General features: G+C 42.0%; 2 protein-coding genes across 8 annotated transcripts in view; one reads left to right on the forward strand and one right to left on the reverse strand.

Annotated features, from left to right (window-relative positions):
* The window catches only part of LOC107218956, a 32479-nt gene that overhangs the window by 2580 nt on the left and 6435 nt on the right, over positions 1–23464 (forward strand). For 2 of the 7 annotated variants that reach the window (XM_046736660.1, XM_046736661.1), the window contains 9 exons: positions 525–689; positions 15928–16055; positions 16863–16988; positions 18657–19011; positions 19836–20007; positions 20104–20203; positions 21148–21322; positions 21788–21937; positions 22442–22690. In XM_046736660.1, coding sequence (XP_046592616.1) covers positions 525–689; positions 15928–16055; positions 16863–16988; positions 18657–19011; positions 19836–20007; positions 20104–20203; positions 21148–21322; positions 21788–21937; positions 22442–22690 — 1620 coding nt within the window. Of the gene's footprint in view, positions 1–524; positions 690–7237; positions 7689–9450; positions 9692–9954; positions 10407–11806; positions 11850–15927; positions 16056–16862; positions 16989–18656; positions 19012–19835; positions 20008–20103; positions 20204–21147; positions 21323–21787; positions 21938–22441; positions 22691–23464 lie in introns of those variants that run through there. The other 5 variants (XM_046736665.1, XM_046736662.1, XM_046736664.1 and 2 more) reach the window with 5 other exon arrangements.
* LOC107218958 (leucine-rich repeat and immunoglobulin-like domain-containing nogo receptor-interacting protein 1) lies at positions 10822–14215 on the reverse strand. Its single transcript, XM_046736666.1, has one exon. The coding sequence runs from the start codon at positions 13875–13877 to the stop codon at positions 12882–12884; it is 996 nt and encodes a 331-aa protein (XP_046592622.1). The 5' UTR covers positions 13878–14215; the 3' UTR covers positions 10822–12881.

Genomic DNA, 23464 nt, shown 5'->3' on the forward strand with positions numbered 1-23464 from the left:
GAGGTATCCAGCTGGTGGATTTAATGTATGGACAAACGGGCGGGACAAAATTGTTTTAAGGGTGCAGGGTATAAATCTAGATGAGAGATATAATGAAAGAGCCTGGGAATCTTATTCATTATTTCAAGCGTAATTGCTGGAGATTCTTCTTCGTCTTGTAAATAATACCGTGTATTTAGAACAAAAATACTCTCTCGCAGGGTAAAAAGAAGAACCATTGTCTTTGTTTCAAGGAAAGGATAAGAGCCGTATTTCTCCAGAGATTTTGATGAATTGCGACGAATACTTTTTTACTTCCCTCGCGTCACCGATTTATTTCAGTTGTTGGAAATTTAGACGTGCTCCATTTATTCGACCATATTTGAACAGGAAAGGTTTTCTTTTTATAGGATACAGATCTTTGTTTGTTGTTTTGCAGCATGAAAATTCTTCAAAATTTCCAGCATCTCTTCCATACGGACTTTTCTTGCACCAATCATTAATCATCTCTGCTCGAAGCCTTTTAATACTTAAAATTTTTACAGGTACGCCGGAACTGCAAGTTCTTGTCGAGACACTCAGTGAACACGTCAATCACGCCGGCGGATTGCTTATTCGTCAGCTTCGTCGCCGGGATCGTAATATCGCCAAACGTGACAAGCAATACGACGTCATTACCGCTCACCTTCAAGCTCTCAGCGAAAAACGCAGTGAGTGCAATTTTCCTTTTAAAAATTGATTGTCTGGGGTTTTCCGATTAAAAAAATTGTAAATTAAACCATACATGATGGTACGATGTGATTTAACATTTTTTTACCATCGATGACGTAACTTATTCAAACCCAAATACATGTGTCCCCCAAATCAGAATGATTTAAATCGAATATAACCAAATAAGCTTTCATACTGACAATGAGTAAGTTCACGCGGCTGCGACCCCTCAGATCGCATGGTCAGCACAAGCTTTCGAAAGGTGGATCCACGTGCCCGCCCAGCGGCTGCTGCTTATTTGTAACGTCGGTGCGCATTTACATACAGATTGTTTTGAACTTAACAAAGCATAATCCTGCTAAAGGCTTACGACGTCATTTGGTTCGACAAATTTCATCTGAGTACGAGTGAAAGGGTGCACCCTAGCTCCACCTCGATATATCACGCGTGTACCTCCCCAAATTGCCACGTGACACACCGGCACGTTGTGTAGCTTCTCTCTGTCATGACTCCATTGTTCCAAAGATATACTCGGATTTTCACTATTCTTCTACCTGAGGAAATACTGAGCCGACCAGGAACTAACAAGTTTGAGAATAGAATCCGTATTTCATTAAACTACCTGACGTACGAATTATGATAATCATACACCGCGCAACGAGTTAGCTCCATTTTAGAGTTTTGAAGTTGTCTCAACGTGCCACGCCGACGGAAGTACAAACCAAGGGGATTGAAATTAGTAACCATGAATGTTTGCACGTTATGCCCTACTAATTCACTAAATTATAAACCATGTCGTCGGTACTCTGCGCACAGTGGGTCGCATGAATCATCACGATTCCCCTTCTCTCGTTGCTACGTAGTCCAACATCGCAAACCCCAAGAGTTTAGGATCTCGTCGCGAACTTGTATTAGGTGGTTACAACTTACGAGCCCATTACTCCAGCATAGATAACTTGAATCCAATTCAGAATTATTAACCGTAAAACGGTAACGTTAATTTTTTTTGACCTATTCCAGTAATGTGGGGTGAAAAAACGGCCCCATCTTGTAAATTTCATATCTCGGGTACATCATATCGTTAAAAGTCCTATAGGGTCTCATTTTCTTAGTTTTTTAGTGGAGAATCACGTGGGCTGAAAGCTTTTTGCATAAGTTCCAAGAAAGTGGTGAAAAATTGATGTGTCTCGAGTCGATAACGTAAGTTGTTCTCTTGCGGTCGGAAATTTAGATTCGCGTGGAGTGTTTTTTCACCCTACGTTACCGTTCTAGGCTTAAACTGCACTTTGACGATGCTGGAAAATCTCTCGAGGAAAGAATTCAACTTTCTATGAATATAACGCACACATGGAAAATTATACAAGAGTTACAGTCTGCATTAGCCTCTAAAAGACCCATTAAATCCTCCCGCAAATGGCACGGTGGACGTTTATAGCAGACAGGATTGTCATTGAGCTTCATGGAGACGTTCACAATCCCGTTGGTGGATCGTGACACAAGCTTCGTCTTATAAAAATATTCAGCACACGTTACAGAAGCAAATACAGGGTGGTGTGACGCAACGGTAACAGCTGGCTTGACAATAGCCACGTTATCGAGAAAAAGCCAACCAGCTATTATGCTAATGACGCGAGTGGTGATAAGCGTTGTGTTACCGGTAGACCTCAATCTCGCACAATAGGCGTGCGTACACTTCATTTCTTGCACACATACGTGTATCCAGATGTTGCATAGAACCTTGGGCGAGGCGTAAGAATCGGGAGTAATTCTGCTAGAAATTGCTTGCAATTAGCTATGAACATTTCCGCGGCGTAATAATGACGTTGAATTTATACCGAGAGCAGGAAGCGGGGTTAATTGCACTCAAGGTGCAGAGTTGCGGAGGATTCGAGGATTTCTGATTCCACCGGCAGTTTGTATTTGAGTGTTGAAACCACCCGATAAATGCTTGATTCATGGACATGACCGGTACTATATGAGGTAAATTATGAGGACGGGCACTCTCCGCACGGTTTTCCATGCGAGATACTTTTAATAATAGCAGCCTTTCTGCGGTACTGATCACGTATTCTATTATCCTACCCGCATGATGGGGACTCGAATCGTTGATTTTCGGCGCAAGGCTTACTTGAAAGAGTTCAATTTATTCGCACAGATTTCGAGATATGCAACCGTAATCAACTCGCAGCGCGGAAGACACTCTCGTATCTGCAAACTGGACGAAGCTAATTGAAAACTATTGGACGATGCTCCATAGTTCATATTTATCGTGGAGGCTTAAACGTGGTCGCGCATCTGCTTTATTGTGCTGAATTCTAAATTTTTACCTTATCAACCGTAACGCGGTGAAATATTCAGGAATCTGTAACGTCGATGTTGTAGCAAATATATGAGGGTTGAAGAAAAGGATATCGAATTTGCAGACTGACAATGAGTCTTCCATCAAATCTGTGGTGTTGTCATAAAAAATATTTTAAGTTGGATTTCCGTCATCCCGGATTGTAAAACTCCGGTTATTGATCCCTTTTGACGCGGTATATTCGCATTCGATCAGGTTCACGTAGCACGCAATTTCACAAAAAGTGTGGTGCTGGAATATCAACAGGCGACTGCAAATCAACCGTGACAGCTTCGCGGTTTATGAAATAACCTTCTTTCGTTACCTTTCCTCTAGACATTGATTCGTAAATTCCTTTATAATCCGGGAAACAATTTTTGCGTCCATCAATATTCGACATTATGATCTGAAAATTACTGAGAGGATTTTGTAGTCAATTCTCTGTCCAAGACGTGGAGACAATTAAGCGTGCACCTGCTTCAACCTTGACTCAAAATCCTACATAGCACAGAATGTAATCTTTCTAGCGCCGCAGTAAATCCCAGGTGCTTTTTATTTTATACCCCAAAATGGTTTAACTGAATTGCCAAATAATTTCTCTGTCACTCAAGTCCCTGTTGAGACCTGCCTGCGACAATAGATATCTTCGTACTACAGCGACTGCTTTTATGACGGTAGAAAAAAAATACCCATCGTGCACGAGACCCTTATTCCCGCTTCTTTTCTGCATCGTTCAGACTCACGTGTTTTACGAACTTGAAGGTTTTGCGAGAAATTCAACCGATCAAGCCTTGTCTTAACCAATTTACTGGCAAAAATTTTTTTACATTAAAATAGCAAAGCAATCAGAGAACTTATTTTGACTGACAGCCAAAGGATAACGATGTTTTCACACACGGAGAATGGCTTCTTTGACTTTACCAAATATGTGAAATTGAATTTATTTCAAATGACAAAACGTTTCTTTCGCTACATTTAATCATCATATTTGGTAAATTAAAGATGTTCTGTTCTGATAGCATTCTGTTTGTTTCTCGACACTCGTACAAGGATTTAATAACTCACACTGATACCTATTTTGTACTCAAAAGTTTTGCAAACAATAGTACGAAGAAATATTGCGAAATGATATTGTTAATGACAGACCTCACAGCCGGGTACTACGAGTACCCAAATTTCCTTTTGCACTAGCTATAAGTCTCACAGTCACCCTTCTCGATAGACTCAAAACAATAATAGTGGGTTCGGGGTCGATTTAACGATCAATAATATGGCCACCAGATATGAAACTGTACTTCAGGGTCTATTTTAACAGTCTTTACATTCAATCAATCAGTAATTATTCAACGCTTGTGTCAACTTGGGTAAATTTCTAACGGTTATCCGTTCAACACGGATCTCGTCGCGAGCAGAACCGGAGTAAGCCCCAGGATGACGTGTACAGGTACCATCTCAACCGAAATCATCGGTCAGTACCTGTACTGTTTTAACCAGGGGCTGCAAGCCGCGCCGGTTTCCCGACACGGAAACCACCCCGAGGTAGCTTAGCTACCCCGGCAAGGCCATCCCACGCGGCTACACCAATTTTGTGTGATTTGTTATTTATTTTCAAGTGTTCTTCTTGATCCGCGGACTGCAATAACCACTTTGGTTTCCCAAAGTGTCAACCACCCCGGGTCAAAACCTCAACCATGAGGCTCCGGGAAGGCCAGCGCGAGAATCCCCAACCGGCTCTACCCAGTTCTGCTTTCGCATCTAATTACTCGATCACCAGTATATTAGAAACACGATCCAACGTCATTTAATAATAAAATCGATCATTATGAGGTTCGATTCGTCGAGTTGATAGCCCCATGTTCACACAGTTCACTGTTTCACTCTCGCACACATAACGAGCTACTGTCAAAAAGACTCACGTGTTAACTCTTCCGAGTTTCGACTAATACTAATCTGGTTTTGGATTCTTCTCCGTATTCTCCTCTCGCTTGCTCTCGCGGGGATTTTGAGAACCTTAGATGGTATTGTCTTGTTGACCACTCGCTGTAGTGTGCGTGAGATTAGCGTATTTGGATTCATTCACACACACACACACACACATCGTAGTATTATAATACATTCTGTCCCTTTACTAATCTCTAGCTGATCTATAGCGGTCGTACACCCCCTCGCCTTACCATACCTCTCTGTTATTACATATGGTTTCAAGTAATGCTCATCCAAACTGTACCGCTATTGAGTACACTTTTTAATCTTTTACACATTCTCAGGTTGAGATCGCGTTAAACATTGGATTATAACTTAATAATCACATGGGGCAATAATGGTCTATAGCAATGGTCGATTACGAAATTATAGGTCATGAAGCACTAGTTACAGCTGTTGTTTTCTGTCTATGCATTGGTATGCGTCGCCAACAGATATTGCTCTTGCCAAAGCTAGGCAAAACGCAGCTGATCTTATAATTATAAACTTCCACAATAGCGCGTGAATGTTGCACTATGGGGGTCAACAGTGGTTTGGGAGGACCGCCTTTGAACTTGTCAAGCCCCGAGAAAATCGAAATCGAAATAAATGAACGAATAAATATCAATTGAACAAATGGACAACATTTTCGCTCACTGATTGGTAGTACTCCCATTGGAATTTCTGATTCTCAGCTTGTATTTTGTTTCGGCGTCGAAATCATTCACGAACCAGTCCGTTTCAGACAGTATTTGTACGGAATTTTTTTTTCTCGACTCATTTGAATCTACGATTCCTTGTGCGAAATTTGTTTTTGTGAAATGAATATGGAATATCTAACATGTGAGATTGTAATTTTAAAACAACCGCATTAATTAAAATATTCTATTCGTCATTTAATTAGCCTGCAAGGTTGTTATCAAGAAAGGGGAAAATCTTACAGACCAATCCACATTTGTACCTATAGCTGAAAACGATCGCCAAAATGGTACTAATCAATTTCGGCTCCTATATTATACAATATATGATTTCACTGAAGGTCTAGTGATGTTAACTGTCTATTTCGTGAATATCTTTTTCAATCGGTTATGTATCGGAGTCATGGTCGAGGCGAAATTTTAACATTAAATAAAAAAAAAAAACGTATATCTTCTTTGCATTACGTTTTAACGTCCTGTGTTTAACAATAAGTGTAATTGCTACATCGGGTTATAGGTTCGATACTGCAGTAAATTGTTCGCGTTGTAGGAGTGTGCGCATCTTGAACCACATGGCTGTTTCAGAAAAGTCGAAGCGTATCGTTTCCACCTGTGAGACTGCGGCTATGAGGGGCCACGCATACATCTCGTGGCTAACAGTAAGGATCAATCGAGGTTCATACACGATCGTACTTGGCGAATATCGACCCATCGACCGCAGGATCGCCACGCAAGATACACCTGCGAAATGGGGGAAGATGTTCAATGAGATAAGTGCGATAAAGAGGCGCCCAAAGTTCCCGGGGTGTCCTTGTTCCCCTAGATGCCAACGGGCACGCGAGCTGGCTTCGTCGTAGTGACTAGAGAGTCGCAGTTGTTGTCGCAAGCGGTGGTGCACTGATCAATAATTATGGTTCGTCGCTTCCACGACGCCCCCGCGCGACGCCCTGAACGACGCGTACATCTTTGAGGCGCTTGCGCGCCTACTTCTACACGAGGTTCAACCAGACTTCCTAAAGCCATGGCACCACTGAATTCGCACCTCTCTCGCCACGTTTCTCCTCGAGCTAAAGACCCCTCACGGGTCTTGTCTCACCCTGTAGCAAATTCGACTGCGCCTTTTGACCCCCCTCACCTGTCCCCCCTTTCAACCTCAGCAAAAATCGGAGATCATCAACAATGCTAACTCAGGCATAAGCTCGACTTCCGCAGATTACTCCAGTGCTAATTTGCTCCAGTGAATGTTTTTTTAATTTCCTCTTTTACCAGAAAATTCCGAGGTTTGAGTGATAAATTTTGTGTTATTCGTCTACGTGGGCATTCTGACGGCCTATAATTTCAGAACCCAGTGAGTCATCGAAACAGCAGACCGCTGATACCCACGTGCTGATAGCTCGTAGCGAGTTTGATTCACGTCGCGAGGGTAGAGTCGCGAAAGCTTGTTCCCTGAATTTTTGAAAGCTTCCATAGCGACGAGGGAAGTCGGGCGCAGACGCCATTCAGAAGGTGCAGAGGGGGTCGAAGCTTGGAAGAAGAACGCGAGCAGGGTGTCCTCAGTGTCTGCCACTAACGGGGCGAGCAAACAGAAGGCACGGCACCCCTGCCGAAAAGGGCGCACGCGCATCCCTTCGAGGCACGTTGCCAGGGTCAGCTGATTCAATGAACTTGCCAGGTTCGGCCAGGAATCGTCGAGTTCGCCGTAGTTCGCCGGAAGAAGAGGGTCAGGCCTTTGTTCGAGGGAGAGAAGAATCTCGAGTGATTCGGTTCAGCCGTATCGCGGCCGTGCGGGATAAAAAATACTCACAAGTCTTTCGTTCTCGTAACCGACCTGCACAGGGATCGTGTTTTACAGAGATGTTCATGCTGCCCAAAGTCAGCAGGGATAACGCGAAACTTTCAGCCAATTCAGTGGAAACGTATTTTCTGTGTGAATCCGTGTACAACGTGCATGATCAGTGTCCTTCCGCATTTAGCCGCCGTTCACTGCTTGTCCAATCGTGGTTCGTCATCTATTCATACATCAAAAGCTTACAAATTACATTTATGATCAAGGTTTCAGTGGGTTTCACCTAATACCGAAGCGGTAAGATCGTTCGGGTAAACTCTAGACTACATTATTCTACGAGTAGCTGACTATAGGGAGTTGAGTTCGTATTTCTCGACACGAAACGTGTCTCTGGCCTCGAGGAATGAAATACTCCCGAGTCACCCTGCCCCTCGTCCTTGCGGCTTTGAATTATTCAATTAGCTATGGACGCTCACAGCAGCGTGAATATTAACGTCTGATAACCATTTTGGTGGAAATAACAGGTTCAAGCGCTTGAAATTTTGCTACATGCACCGTTTTAAAACTTCTCCACCGAGGAGAATGAGATCTTATTGAAGAAACTTGAGTGGGATTGATTGAACGGTATCTAGATGGTCGGTAGATTCAATAAAACTCGTGGTGTATAGTCATCCTACGATTTTGCTGCCTCACAACCGCGCTGTAATTGGAGGAATTTCGGTAAGCAGGGAGCGCGACTTACGGCTTATCTTGAAATGAAAGCGAAACGAGGAGGGCTAGATTACGGGCGGCTGAAAGGATCATGAGAGGTCCGGAAATGCTCTGACTATAGCTGTCGAATGTGGGAAATCACGGTTCAGTAGCACGTGAACCTTGTGAATTAATTCCGAACCACATTACAGCCGAGCACATAAGCGCGCGCCTTCCGTGCCTTAATTGAAATAAATGACCTTCTCGACTTTCTTTTTTCAACTTCTACCGAGTACTAACTACGCGTCCCCGGAGCGCGTGATATTTGAGGAAATGAAAATTTTACCTCTGTCCGAAAGCTTGGTAGCGCCGTGTGAGTGTAGGTGATGGAAAATGGAGCACACCGATGTACGGCCAGTCATTTGATTTGTAGTCTATTTTCATGCACCCGTCGAGTAGCGAGTCTAACGATATTTACCCTTCATCTGTATGCAAACAGGGTGACGCTACGCTGTTTACGCCTGCCTGAGGATAGCCAGGATCCTTTTACCTTCGCCTCGTACTCCAACGGTGACGTAATGCTCGCGCTTGTGATTTTTCTGTAATCATCAATTCACGTCGCGTTCGTGCCTATATGTTGTTCGGCTGGAGATAAGGCCAGTCACAATGTTTTGGAACGGGGCATGGGAATTGACGCAGTGACCAGGTGGTGTCGCAGGCTATTACCTACACCTGTCATTAGCAGATATATTGGATTGACGGAATCGTTTTTCGCTGAAACAAACCTGATTATCGGATTACAAAATCTAATCCACGTATTTTCGGGATGAAATTCACAAGTTCAAAATGAAGCCAAGGAATCCGGAGAACTGTTATCTTGGTGTATGGCTTCGAAATTCGACTTTAAATTCCTGAACTTGAACAGGAACTTGATCGGCTTTGGTACAAAAATACCTGCAGACGTATTATGCCAGTTTTTTAAGGTTCATTCGCAACGAGGACCACCAACTGCAACGCAGTTTATCGGAAATCCATATCACAGAGTTAAATATGCAATATATACTACGGTCGCACTCTATGCTGTCAATTATTGCGTACATACGTAGGATGGTATATACGTGCAGAAATGAAGGGCTGTCATTTCCGTTCGTCGGAAATATTCTATTCATTTCTTTGCTCCGTAAAATCTGACACCTTGACACTATGACTTGTAGATTTGGAATAAGGTGAAAGGTTCCTCGTTCCGCGATTTGGATGACTAAATGTAAATGTAAGATCTACACCGTCATGGAAACATATCAATTGTTTTATTATCTAAAAAAATCAACTCAATTAGCAAATACGACAATTTTTTGATGCAAATAATATCGTTTCATCTCTTCCCTTTTGGTACTCTGAAAGTTAGGTATTAACATTCGATTTCTGTCTCACTTACTTGACCAAACATTTGCCCCCCGGCGCTATAAATGCGTTACTCTGTCCGGATCTCTAGTCAGACATGTGTCATCCTGACGACAGTGGAAACAAGTATGGAATAATGTTCTTCCTGCTTTCATACTCGCAACCAGCTATTCTATCGTTTATACTTTGCCGGCAAACACAACGAACTAAAGAAGAATGTATCAGTAATGTCGGAGTTTGTTTTCCGGTCTTTGTACTGCCTTTCCTTCGGGGGCTGAACCTCATTTCACCCATTGTTTCATTTTACGTACTTTTGCGTTAAATTGCATCTCCGTTTTTTCACGTACATATTTCTGGTCTAAATTATTTTCTTCCATTCTGTGCTGAAGATCGTGATATAAGGAAGAAATTCACACTCCGAATTCTCAAGATCACTACAGAATCGATTCAAATTCCATTTCTGATATGTGAATGCTTGTCAATATATGGCGATGAAAATTTCGACTGAGCGTTACTTCGATCGCGTTACATCGATGGGTCACCGAACAGTTTGAAAATAAATTGACTCTAAGATGCGTGATGTGGAGAAAAGGAACGGTAGCAATGAAATTTCAGAGAGGCTTAAATTTTCACAAGTGAGTGCAACGAATTGTGTCCTGCAACCATGAGACACGAGAACGGTTAAGGTAGAGGTACAGAAATTGTACCTGCATGATGAAGACCCGAAAGATGAAGATGAAGATGAAGGACGGAAGAAGATAAGGGAGGATGAGCGGATTCTTCAACTCCCTGAAAAGCCTCGCGTCAGGAGCTGCGAATGCCGCTAGTGCTGCAAGCAAAGGTAGGGATGAAAAATGGTGTAATAACAATGTCATTGAAAATGTTAATAATTGTGCGTCGATGTACCCAAAACATGTAATACGATCGCACAGGTTACAGCGAACCAGATATAATGCAGGCATGGCACAGCTGCTGTCGCCCCTGCTGTTTACAGTTTGACTTGATTAGCCATTGACGGACTTATCTCTTCTTTTGCGACAACGCACATATATAATTATGGAGCTCCTGACCCTCGAATATAGTATAGATGCTCACACGCTGTCACTTGGCACACGTATCCGGTATAAGCCTGTAATTGAAGCGGTAGAGGTCAGCAACTCGAGCCCTGCTTCAGTAATTTATTAAGACCTAATAGAAGGCACTGTAAAAGCATAAATTTTATGCACATACATACGAGAAAATTTGCGTAAATCTGATGACCATATATATAGGAAACCTTATAACGTATTTAAGTGATTTGCATTCATTGTTTTTCAAAACGATGTAGTGGAAAAATGATTCAAATTTATTTCTTCAGAATTCTGTGTTTGTACCGTGTCCATGAAAACTGTTTAATAACGAATAAATTTACAAACGCATCGAAAACATTCAGATTCGATCAGCTTAAATTACTTGTTTCCATAGAGCAAGAACCTCATTTCAGATCCTCTGAGGCATCCTCACTTGTCTTTCAATTGTAAGAGATTCTATGGTTGAAGTGACTTGAAGGGAAACGACTCTTTCGAACGAAAAAGCTTAGCCACCTTCATTCTGCCCTCCATTCGGGCTATATTTATTTACTCTTGCCGGCGTGTGGGTGCAAGTCACCTCCATCTTTCTGGTAATAAATCGTTTTACGAAGCCATCGGGTGTTCCATAAGAGATTTCAATCAACTGTGAATAAACTTGGCAGAAATTTATCTTACCGACGTCAGAAACACGTGACTAATATTTTACACAATTCTCAAACCACACCGTAAATTAACAACTGATATCCGTGAACTGCATATAGCAGAGTGAAGTATATATTAGGATGGGTTATAATCGTTTTTGAAAGTAAAAAAAAAAATCACTCGTGAACCGTTTCGACGGTAAGAAGATGTGTAATGTAAAAAAGGATCATCGCAGAATTAGAGAGATTTTAATTATAAAAACGTATAAGTACAATGAAAATTAGGAGAAGATAGAAAATTCTTTACAGTTCTAAATATTCAGCTTTTGGCCGACGCTCTGATGGAGAAAGAAGGAGCGGAATTTGATTATCATTGACGTACTGAGCATTATACGAATTTTCACACGTAATCCATTTTATGCATATTGTAATCGGGAAAGCTTGAGTCTTTTACTTTTTATTTAGTTGAGTCGGTGAATATTGATGTGAGCGCTATTCTGAATAAATAATAAATCGTATTTTTGTTGAAGCTTGGATCGATTCTTCAACTTCAAGAGATCTCCAATGGATTGCGTAGGTGGATTTATTTACCTGCTAATCATTATCTCTAATTCAAAAATATTTTATTTTGCGTTTTCTACAGTGTGCTTTGAAAAAGTGAACAGTTTGAAATGCTGAATTTTTTATTCGGAAATGACTTGTGCAAAATAATTATCTATATAGAGAAATTGATTTTTTGGATGTTTAGAGGATGCAGTTTTAAACGCAAAAAATGGTGCTGTTAAAAGATGGTCAAACATGTTTGAGCAAACGTGCTAATTTAAATAATTCAATTCAATATGAGCGGTAACCGCCACACTCATTAAGGTGTAATGGAACTCTGAGTTGAAAAGCCAAGTTGTAACAAAGATTATGCGGATTCCCAGGACGATAAGGTAATTAGATTTTCATTTCTCCCGATTGTGAAATACGAGAATTTATAATTTCATATAAACTACGCATCTGACTAGTTAATTTTTAGTACTTTACATACACCTAATTCCGTATTACGTATGCACAAATATAATATTACTGTAATATCACACTGGTATTTTCTTCGCCGTTTACCACCGATCGATTATAGTAAGCACACGTGTAAGATTCGATAACTTCTTACTTTTATTTAATTAGGAATTAGTCTTACTTCTACCACTCATTGGTCAAACTTGCATGTCTAATTGTAAGTGCTTCACGCACTGCTTTTTCAAATTGGAAGAGGTTCAGCAGAATCCGAACACAATAGATTATATGATATATTTGAAAATTGCGATGCTTTCAGTTCATCGTAGAAAAGACAAATGACAATCCGGAGAAATTTCCGAGCTTGCTGTAAGCTCGATATCAAACGTTACAGTTGTGTTTTATGCTAGATAAGCTTAAAATGCTAAAAGAGCTAACCGTACAATCGAGTATACCCAAAGTATAACGCAATGAAAATGATTTGTGTAACTCTGAGGCGGAGATAATTAAAAACTAATATCAGCACGATTAAGGTTAAGAAATAAAAGTTAAGAAATAGAAAAAAAAAGTGGCAGTGAAAAAGGAACGGTTCATTTCACTGGACTTCTATACGAAAGGTATTATCTTGCACACACCAAGAATCCACACAATGAAGTTACGTCCATACTGCAGCCACCCGGAATCAGAGTTCTCTTCGGCATTTGTTTCTTGCGACAAAATTTCTTCAGAATATTTTGCAGCCATGGCAATATCCTCGAGTCTCTGCTGTTCGTCAGCAAGTTCTTGAAGAATTGATTCGTAGAATTTCTTCCACCCCTCAGCCTCTTTGACAATGTTTGCTTGTTCTTCAGCCAGCTCCTTCGACAGAGGTTCGCGTCCATTTCGATCAGAGACCTTCCAGGACAGCCTGTCCTCCGTGAGTGAGTCGAAAGCCAGATTTCTTCCGTAGTAAATACCAAAGTTGTAAAGGCACTGAGTTAATTCGGACCAGCATGTCTTGTTCCATGGATTGTCTCCAATGTAAATCCACTTCACTCTTGTTACGTTAAAAACGCTCAATGAAACGCATCGCAGTTTATTGAACCGTAAATCGAGGGTGGAGGCCGCCGAGAGTGGGCGGAGAATTGCAACGTCTATACGCGTTAAGTCATTATATCGTAGATCCAGCAGCCCGATATTTGATACGTTGGTGAAACTTCCTTCCTCGATAGATCGGATCATATTATTGGCAAGATCAAGTTTTTCCAAACTCTTCAATCCGGAGAATACGTTCGTTCCAATCGTCGTTAAGGCGTTTCTGGACAAGTTGAGGATTTTTAGATTCAAAAGACCCCTGAATGCAAAGCCTTCGATGTTGTTGACTGAGCAGTTGACGAAACTCAGGGATTTTAGCTGATGAAATTCCGTGAACGTACCTTCTGGGATATCCCGTATATTCGAGTTGACGAATTTGATCCGGTAAGTGTACCTCGGTACTTCAGCGAGATTAGCGAGACTCGCATTACGACAAACGAACATCGATCTTCCGGGACCATTGCTACCGCAAAAATTGGCTAAATTGGACGTCACGAGGGTTACAAGCAAAAGAAGTACGTTTCGCATTCCGTCGCGATTAAGCGGACTAACATAACGAACTAATTTAGAGCCTGCCGGTGGAAGTTAGTTACCCCGGTGGACGGTGATAAATAATTCTTCGCGATTGCCGCGTCATTTCCGGTGCTGGGTACCACCGGATTGGCTCGTGTCACCTTCCTAACATAACACTACGCCACACGCATTTAATTAACATCAACTAACCATACCTTTCACTGTTTATATGACATCGTTTTTTGACCACCGTCTCCACTATTGTTACGCTGTCAATTTTATTCGTGCCGTGGGAAAAGATCATCACCGTCGCTGGACATGGGAATTCGGGCGATATGTGTGCGTACAGAACCTTCGTTCGACTTCTGACGAAAGTTCGGGATTCTAGAAATATCGTCGTTTTTATACTGGTGAAGTTACGCATAAGTCAATTTGTACATATTCGTTCAACGATGAAATTTTCAACCGACACCATACCGCGTTCACATTGGGGAGACGGAAGAGTCTTATGGTTCGAGAAACCGAAATAAATAATTGATCGCGGTCAGATATCGATTCTTAAACTACCCCACTTTCACCCGCTCCTGGCTCTTCCCCCCAAGCGGCATGGCAGCAATTCGAATCCTTTTCGCATGAGAAGCGGGGTTTCGCGTGGGCGAATGACGAGCTGTACTGATGAAATCGTTAACTTCTTCTCGTACCGGCACGGTATTACCAAGAATATTCAAGCCAGAATCAGCTCACCTGCAGTGGATTTCAATTAATTTTAAGTCGTATGTGTTCGTACAATCGCGACAAGTGGTTGAATAACGACACGGACACTAGGTACTGGAGAATATCTACTATTCCACACGTCTGTCGTTGTTGACTCAGAAAATAATCCAATGATTACGTAATGTATGTCGGCGGCTGTTAGATACGTTGACATACGTACGTGAAGCTAATTTTTTTCTACCTTTCAACTTCCGCCAGAGGTTGTCAGGCACATTGACATGCGCGACAAGTTAAGATGGTGGTCGAAAGGTTTCGCAGAACCGATCATCTTGCCAAGGCGTACGTCCATCGGGTCGCACGGGAATTCGTGGGGGGTGAATAAAATCGAATTTTAACAAAGAGACTTCGAACAAGGGTCAAAGCGCGTGGGTGAAACCCTCAACGTAAGTTGAAACGAGGCACGGTTGAAGTCTGTTGGTATCTTGAGACCTAGAACTGCTTCAACCTTCTCGTGTTTCCTAATTGAAAATCTTTGTTTGTCATCTTATGTGCGGAATTGGGACAGATTACTCTCAAAGCCACGAGAGACCAACATTTTAACAAATCGTGATGATGTAGTGAAATATTGATTTTCCAATGTTGCCAATTTTCTTTTTACACTGCTTATGCATTTTCGACCACAAACTACCGTTCTCAATGACGTACGAAGATCGTACATCTATCTTGGAATTTTGGGCTCTGCTCAACAGAAAGAAATTCTTGGACGTGAAAACGTTGCGGAATTTGTATGAAATTTTAGAAGTTCCTTACTCAACTCCGATGACGAACATTTCACTCGGTTCAACGCTTTAAATCTGTCGAAATTTACTCATTTCACTCTGGTAGTGGGGCTTTTGCGAGTTTGACGTGTCTCGTATACGCAAGTACTCTGAAGGTGATTGTTTTCAAAGGTATAGTCCAGATGAGTGCAGCAGATGCATCGGGAAACTGAAATAACATGTGACGACCTCGAAACTTTCCGGCTTATCGACCAAGAGAACGTAATATCACCGACTGGAGAAAGAGAGCTGTAAAGCCGAACGTGTGTGTGTGCGCAGTGTGGCACTCGGCACATGTATGCACATAGTTACGCGATGATATTTTTTCTCCTGACGATATCAATGCTTGGTCTGGTCAACTTTATGGCTTTATTCCTCCTGCGATCAAGGCTTCGAGAGAGAGGGACGCGCACTTTTTTGTGAAGTTAGCGTGATTGGAATCTCAGCAAATAATACATTAAGGCTGACCGAAGTGCTTTAACGATACGATCTACGCGAGTTATCTTATATCCTTAATGCTTATATGCTCCTAGGTGAAGACACGAAGATGAGGTTCAGTGTGGCACCCCAGCCGGGGGAAAGTGGGTTCACCCAATGGCTAGACGCCATGAAGATGGTGGCTCGACTCCCTGGTGGCATTCCGCCGGAATTCAGAAAAAGAGTGAGTACCGCACTGGATGTTAGACATTCTAATGATCCACAATTTCACAACAACTTCGAGTAATAGTGAAAATACATTTGTCCTGATACTGTCCTTTTTTCTATTTCCCATTAATTTCACTACCCCCACGCAGTGCTGGAGAAATGTTTCCACGGTTTTATTTTAAATTAAACTGCTGCAGCGTTAAACTTCGCGAGGCTATAGCCATCGAACTATTAGGGGTTATCGGTGTTGGCGATTTGATTATCGTTCGTAACTGTAGAAGGTTTACTTCGCTAGCGACACTTTGTACTGTCGATATTTGCAAAAGATATTCGAACAGCTTATTTTGCCATTAAAAACATTTTCTCGGACAAGCGAGTTCATCGCCAACACCTGCCGTGAACGAGGTGAACGAGGCGTGCTGGAGAAATATTTTCTAACCTCTTCGCGATCAATCGTTGGCAGACATCGCAGCGTCTATTGAGTTCGGTGATTTCCCCCAGGGAATAGAATTTTGTAGAAAGTCAATAACAATTTGGGACTTATACAAAACTTGAGCGATAAATATAGGAAACACCTCGATCGTTGTTGCCGTACTACATTTTTCACCTGTAATGCGATTGACATTGAGAGTCTTTCTCTTCTAAATCTTTCCAATTTAACACTCTGTTCAAGTAACACTGGAAAAGGTATCATGATTTTGAGATGATGAAAAATTATTCTACACGCAGATGTGTTCAATCAACATAGGATTTCACTATTTGCGATTTTGCAGCGCATCTTACTTTAGAGGATTTTACTAACGGGAGCTTCCCATGTTCACAGTTGTGGCTGACGCTTTCTGAACGACATCTTCAACAGCGTGGAGTTGATTGGCGACAGGCGGAAAAGCTCTGCTTCAACGAGTGGAGCAATCCAGACGATGAGGAGCTCGGTATACAGATCGTCAAGGTGGGTAAACGTTGACCAGTTATCTTCTCGCCTGATCACGTTCTTGAGCTTTCAAGCTACGCACGTTCATCTGCCTGTACAGTTTGCGGATCTCATCACCCTCCGCGGCTCTGACTATGTGCAATACATTTTCGTTTTCATGATTTTGATCACGGGTTACTCGATCAGGTTTTCAATTGACATTCCACAGCTTATTGTAACCTCGTCTGGTTGGAAAACCAACTGTTATCACTGTCTGTCAACGTGATTTCACGCCGCAACATATGTCAAAACCAATAAACCAAATGGCATCGTAGGGATGATTCAGAGGGATAAGGGAATGCCAGTAGGACTCAGATTAAGCGTATCAGATGGTACTGATCAAAGCAACACTCGAGGGAAATGATCTCTATGATTACCCGGGCAAGTAATTGGGCAGGCTTTCTGTACAGTATGAAGCGGTCAACAGCTTTGAAATAGAATCATTGGAGACAGGGGCATCCGCGTCGGACCGTTTCAAAATTACACTTTATAAGAGGACGCACCGACACTTGTGAAGTGTTTGAACGCATCCGGTGTACGGTGCTCAATCTAGTATCGATTGTAGTCTCTGCCAGCTGGCGAACTGCCTGGAAGCCTTCCAATAATCCCATTACCGTCCTGCACATTGGCCTATCTATCCGTTGGCACTCGTTCCCGGCCGCCTACCCGAGGGTGAGGCTCTCCTCCTAGTTCTTGGGGTGTTCACCCCCGGATCCCCGCGTTGCTATCTGCTACGTACCGCCAATTCCTGCAGTTTCTAGTACAACTGCCAATTTAGTTAACGCGCGACACTGAATCCCTTCTCGATAATACGGCGTTTGATTATCGCGTGATTAATTGCCGGCTAAGCAACGCCGCATGCTGCATAACTTTAAGATCAATCCATGCCCGTATTATGCCTGAGGTAGCAGGAACTTGAGCGAATTTATATGCGCGATAATCATCTGCCACCTTGAACGTTGCGTTCAGCGTTACAGCGGTACTAAATACAAGAGGAGCCTGTTGTTTTAGGACGACAAGCCACGAATCTTTCGTGTTTTATGTAGGGAAGCCGTGATCTATCGTTCGGCGGAACGGATTCTATCCTGTTTAATATTCTATGGGTATACTGTGAAGATCGTAAGTTGATTGCTATATTCGTGATATGTAACGTGGTTTGACAAAATTATGGAAATGCGTGACAGGTTGTGCTGAAAAATTATCGGCACCGGGTCTAATCAGCGTCAGATACAAACAATGTAAAATACGGGAAAATGCGTGAGTAATCTGAAATACACGAGTAAGGTAAACTAGAATGTCGCGTTTCGAAAATCCACTCGAGTTATCGGTCAGCGTTAAATTGACTCTCTTATACGATTAAAACACACATGAATACCGGGCCGTCTTCTCTTGAGCTTTGAGCATGGACTCTTCTTTCCGTCACGTGCCGTATCGCCTCTGGTTCTTTAGTCAACCTACCTCAGAGAACTTTGCTACATATACAGGCTAATTGAAAAACCAAATCAGCAGAATTCCTGTCTCAGCGTATCTGAGTCGAAGATTTTTGTCTTGATAGCAGGACAAATATAGACGGCCTCTTCGAGTCTCATCTTCGAATGAGATCTAAGGACGGAAAAACGAAATCTCTATTTTCACCCATCTGTATAGGACCTTCATAGGACAGGCTGCAGTCTGTTCTGTGGCGCAGCAGGACGCGACAATCAGGCAGTGCTTCGACGAGTCCTTCTTGGATTCGCACGCTGGAATAAGTCAGTTGGATACTGCCAGGGACTGAATGTACTGGCTGCTCTGGTACTCCAGGTCATGGACCGTGCGGAGGCGGCTTCGGTCAAGGTCATGATTTATCTGATCGAAGGTGTTCTACCGGAGGGTTACTTTGCAGATAACCTTCGAGGACTCTCCGTAGATATGGCTGTTTTTCGTGACCTTCTTCGTATGCGGTTGCCGAAGCTCTCCCGTCATCTAGAAACATTGCAGAGTGACGCCAAGGATAAAGCGACTGGTAATATTGGTTATCTGATGTACCTTCAGCTTGTCAACATTTTTTATAGTTTAAAGACAGTAGGGCGTAATTGTCATAGTGTACGTCAAGCTTGTTAAATTGGTGTCAAAAGTGGGATATATATACCAAGAAAATGTGTAGCAGTTTAATGAATTTTCAAGTGATCCGTTAAGGGTTCGACGCGAATTCCCCTTATATGTTGACGCCATTATTACCAGCGAGAATTACACATTTTTGAGATGCTATCTGGTATAGCCTAAAACAAGTGCTGAAGCAAGGTATCCGTCATTGTTTTTATGTCTTTTTTCATTCGATATTATTTCAGTTTAATGAATATTTGGAAGAGAGTTATTTTTTATAACAAAGTTAACGTGTATTCAAAAGAGAACTACGTGCATTCTTTTGAAAAAATTAGAACACACGTAATATCATGCATAGCTTTCATTAACATTGTTGTTTTCTAATAGCCATTATAAATTCCAATGAAGTATCGTCACGAATGATGCGATTCCGCAAAAAGCATTCCCTCTGTACGTTTTCTTTATTCAAGACTTATAAAGTCTCACGGAAATCGTTCAACTTACAACGACATGATGAAAAAAATTTCCCTTGAGGCTCACAAAGCTCAAGAGAAAATTTCCTTTTAAGTTATATCCGTAGGTATGTACATAGTCTCCGCTAACATCCTACTTGGAATTTAATATATTTTGCACCCACATGTGTTCAGGATGAATGTATCTTTGACAAGAAAGCGAGGGGCATTAATTGGTGATTTCCTCACGCTGTTTCGATTTAGTGACTAACAGCGAGAAATACTATTCCAGGAAGCAGCTACGAGCCACCCTTAACCAATGTCTTCACGATGCAGTGGTTCCTCACCCTCTTCTGTCATTGCTTACCCCAGGAGGCCGTGCTTCGAGTCTGGGATCTTATCTTTCTGGAGGGTGACGAAGTCTTGCTGCGAACCGCTCTCGCCATCTGGGAAGGACTAGCCGAGTACGTCTGTTGCGGAAAATCTTATGCAATGTCACAATATGATATTTGAGAAATTGACCCTTATTCTTACAATGAATAATAAATTGTTATTTTCAGTCGGATAATGACCGTAACTTCAGCCGATGAATTCTACAGCATAATGGGGGTGCTGACAAGAGAGATGCTGGAATTCACCGACACTAACAATCTCATAAAGGTTATATTGTTACTTCGTCTTAACATCCGTGCTTATTTTTTCAACTTAATACTGCTTCGCTGTGCGTCATTGCATTTCAAGTTTTCCCCTAACTCTATATCGGGTTGAATATTTCATGCAGAAGGTTAAAATCACTTTTATAAAATACTTGTGTCATACCTTCTAGACGTTTAAATTGATTTTACAGTTACGAAGAGTCTGCAATTGAGTCAGAAGGTAGAAAAGCTATCGGGAAAATGAGGAAAGTAAATATAAATAATAACATAAATACAAATAACGATCAGAGTAATTTTCAAGCCCTTCGTTAGACAACAAGTCTGCCTGTAACGCCTGGCTACCTAAAATCGTTCTCATTACCTTCATTTTCATCTAATTTTAATTCTAATCTATTTCACCCGCGTGATTTTGAGTGAAATATGCTTGGCGGCTGTCTCAGCACGCGGAAGAAAAAAGATTCAACTCAGCAAATTGCAGCTGGGAAGGTGAGGAACTTGATTAATATTCCTCATAGAATGATGGGTACCAGGCTCCGGAGACAACTTTGGCGTCAACTATATTGCGCGTCATTAGCATTTATATGTCCCGTATACGGGGTTACTCGGAGAATGCGGAATGAAAAAAATGATGCTATCTTTTCCATTTTTTCCTTCTCTTCCTCTTTTTACCGACAGAAATGACCGCATGAACGAGCTTCTTTTACGGCGTCCGGCCGTCCCTCGCTTCTCCCTTGTTAAATATATTCGCAGCATGAAATGAGGAGGTTGGAGTATGAGCTCAGCTCTCGTTTCATTCTCCGAAGAAAAGTCCGAGACCGGATCGCGTGACTTACAAAAGCATTTAAAACTTTTACCTTAAACGTCAAATTACCCCAGAAAGCACCCCCAATGTTGTAATTCGACTTGGCTCGGCTTACACCTGTACTGATTGGTCTGTGCACGTGACAGGCGATCGTGAGTACGGGGCCGCTGATTGGAGTTACCGCCCTTCGTGAGAAGCATCGGTACAACATCACGCCCTGGGCCCGACGACTTAGCGACGATGACGAAACCGAGACCGAAGAGGACGAACGGCTCGCCGTCGCTGCCGCCATGTTCGGGATGTCGCACAGAAGCAGAAGAGGTACGAGATACTAGTTTTTGTTCACGTTTAGTGATAAGTTCTCATGCATATCACCCGTCAAATTATCAAGCACAACAGTTTGTCTCTTGCAATAACAGAGAGTATGATTACTCGCAGCATGGCGGCTATCTCTCGTCACGATCGGATATAAAAGTAGAGTAGTTCAGAGTTTTGAGTAAACACTTGTACCTGTTAAGTGTAGTCGTTCGAGTGTCGTGACGAGAATTGAAAGCAAATATACCCGCCGTAAAATACCGGAGCGAAACTCTGCGCGTGAAAATCTCGTAATCTGATGAAATGATCTACTAGACGTCGTAAAACGTCGAGTTTGACGACGGTGGAAATGACCGGAAATTAGCTACCGTGCGAGCAAAGCTCTTGCATCGGTAAAAGTTCCAACTCTCTAATGTACTAAGATTCTATACATAGCTGGAATTGTTTCGTGCATTGGAATAATACGCCAAGTTTCAGAACGTGAAACTTCATCGTCAAGCTCACTGCAGACGGTCGCCGCTAGTAACGATCGCGACAGACTTGCATTGGACATCAGCACGCTGAAGCAGCAGTACGCGAAGCTGAGGGAACGGCAACGCCAAGCTCACATAATACTCTCCGGTAACGTTAACAACTGTCCGTTAAACGTAGCCATAATCGTAAACGTTACGTTTCTTCAATGAATGGAAAAACGGTGTATGCATTTTTATGGGGTACTTATGCGTACTGTATATACGAGTCAGACATCTGTACACAGGATTGCCTGATGAATTTTCGCTCCATCCGTAAGGTTGCTTTAAAGGTTACCTTTTACCGTTGCAACTAATGGCTTGGGCGATCAAAGGTGTCCAATTAGCGTTTGCTGCATCTAAATTCCCGAGACTTTAGCACGGGGATACAATTTCACAAACAGCGAGGCGATGTACTTTTCGCACTTCTCTTTTTCAATTTTTTTGCAACAGTCAGGTGCCAAGTGCAGAAAAATAATCATCGTCAGTTCGCCACGGGTTCGGATGAGATATTGGTTCACGGATAATTCTAACCTTACAAGGATCAGGATTTGAGATATAACTAAATTATGTTTCTGAAATAACCTCTCAAAGCCTTCTTTCATTACTCCAACAGCTGCGTGCGCGAGACAGTCTCTCGTCCCTTCGGCCACTTCTCAGGCGATGAACCATTTGTTGGTGGGAAAAAGTGCCTTGGTTAGCGGCAAAGCCCGACAGCTAGGTCCTCTCCATGGTGCGGTGTCACCCAGGGTGAGACTCGGTCCTCCTCACAGTCCTAAGAATCCGAATCGAAAGGACCGGCAAGGCGTCACTCTTCACTGGAAGGACACAAAGAGGCGAAAGGAAAACAAGGACGACACTCCAGGTATGAATTCTATGGTTTTCTCGAATCATAACAAGAGGTTCGCTCAATTGGAAGATCTGGTGGTGGGATTCGATTAATTAAAAATATATACGTGCAATATAACATAAAACGACGAAAAAAGTTTATTGCTGAAATCTTGCCCAGAATCTAATTACTAGAGTTCCTTACTTTGCATAACAGAAGCCTCGGTCTCATGAGCAGTAGAAATTTCAATAACAATATTTCTCGTTTAGTAGAAAAGATTCAGACTATCGAAAATATCGACGGGCTAACTATGAATAACTACGTTAACAAATGTTATAAGAATTTATTTCATGAGCACGATAAAAGATTTTACGTTGTTCTGTTGAGAACCAGAACAGTTAAGATTAGATTGTTGACGAATTCAAAATATTACGACACTGCGTCATTTCTCTGAAAAAACAATAATTTACCAATCTTCACATAACTGATTCAATTACGTCACAGTCAATCGAGTTTCAGTAACCCTAAAATATCATTCATATCGATTCTTTTGATAATTTGACAGATTAACTTTTCCCAATAACAATCATTTCCTGCCGGAATCTACAATTTTCCTATTTGTCAAAGTAATTTCGTCCTGTGCTTTCAATATACAGAATCACCGGCATTCTGCATGTTGTAACATAGAAATGTCTAATATATCAAAGTCGAAGAACAGGAATTTCTTACCTTTTCATCCGAACCTTATCATTAATCATCCGAGCTAAAATAATATTAGATAACAAATTTCCCAACAGTTTTTCGCTTCGT

This window comes from Neodiprion lecontei, chromosome 4, assembly GCF_021901455.1.
Source record: "Neodiprion lecontei isolate iyNeoLeco1 chromosome 4, iyNeoLeco1.1, whole genome shotgun sequence".
NCBI lineage: Eukaryota > Metazoa > Arthropoda > Insecta > Hymenoptera > Diprionidae > Neodiprion > Neodiprion lecontei.

Bases quoted from the DNA above. Each gene is read 5' to 3' on its own strand.
- LOC107218958 (XM_046736666.1), bottom strand. From the start codon at position 13,877: ATGCGAAACGTACTTCTTTTGCTTGTAACCCTCGTGACGTCCAATTTA.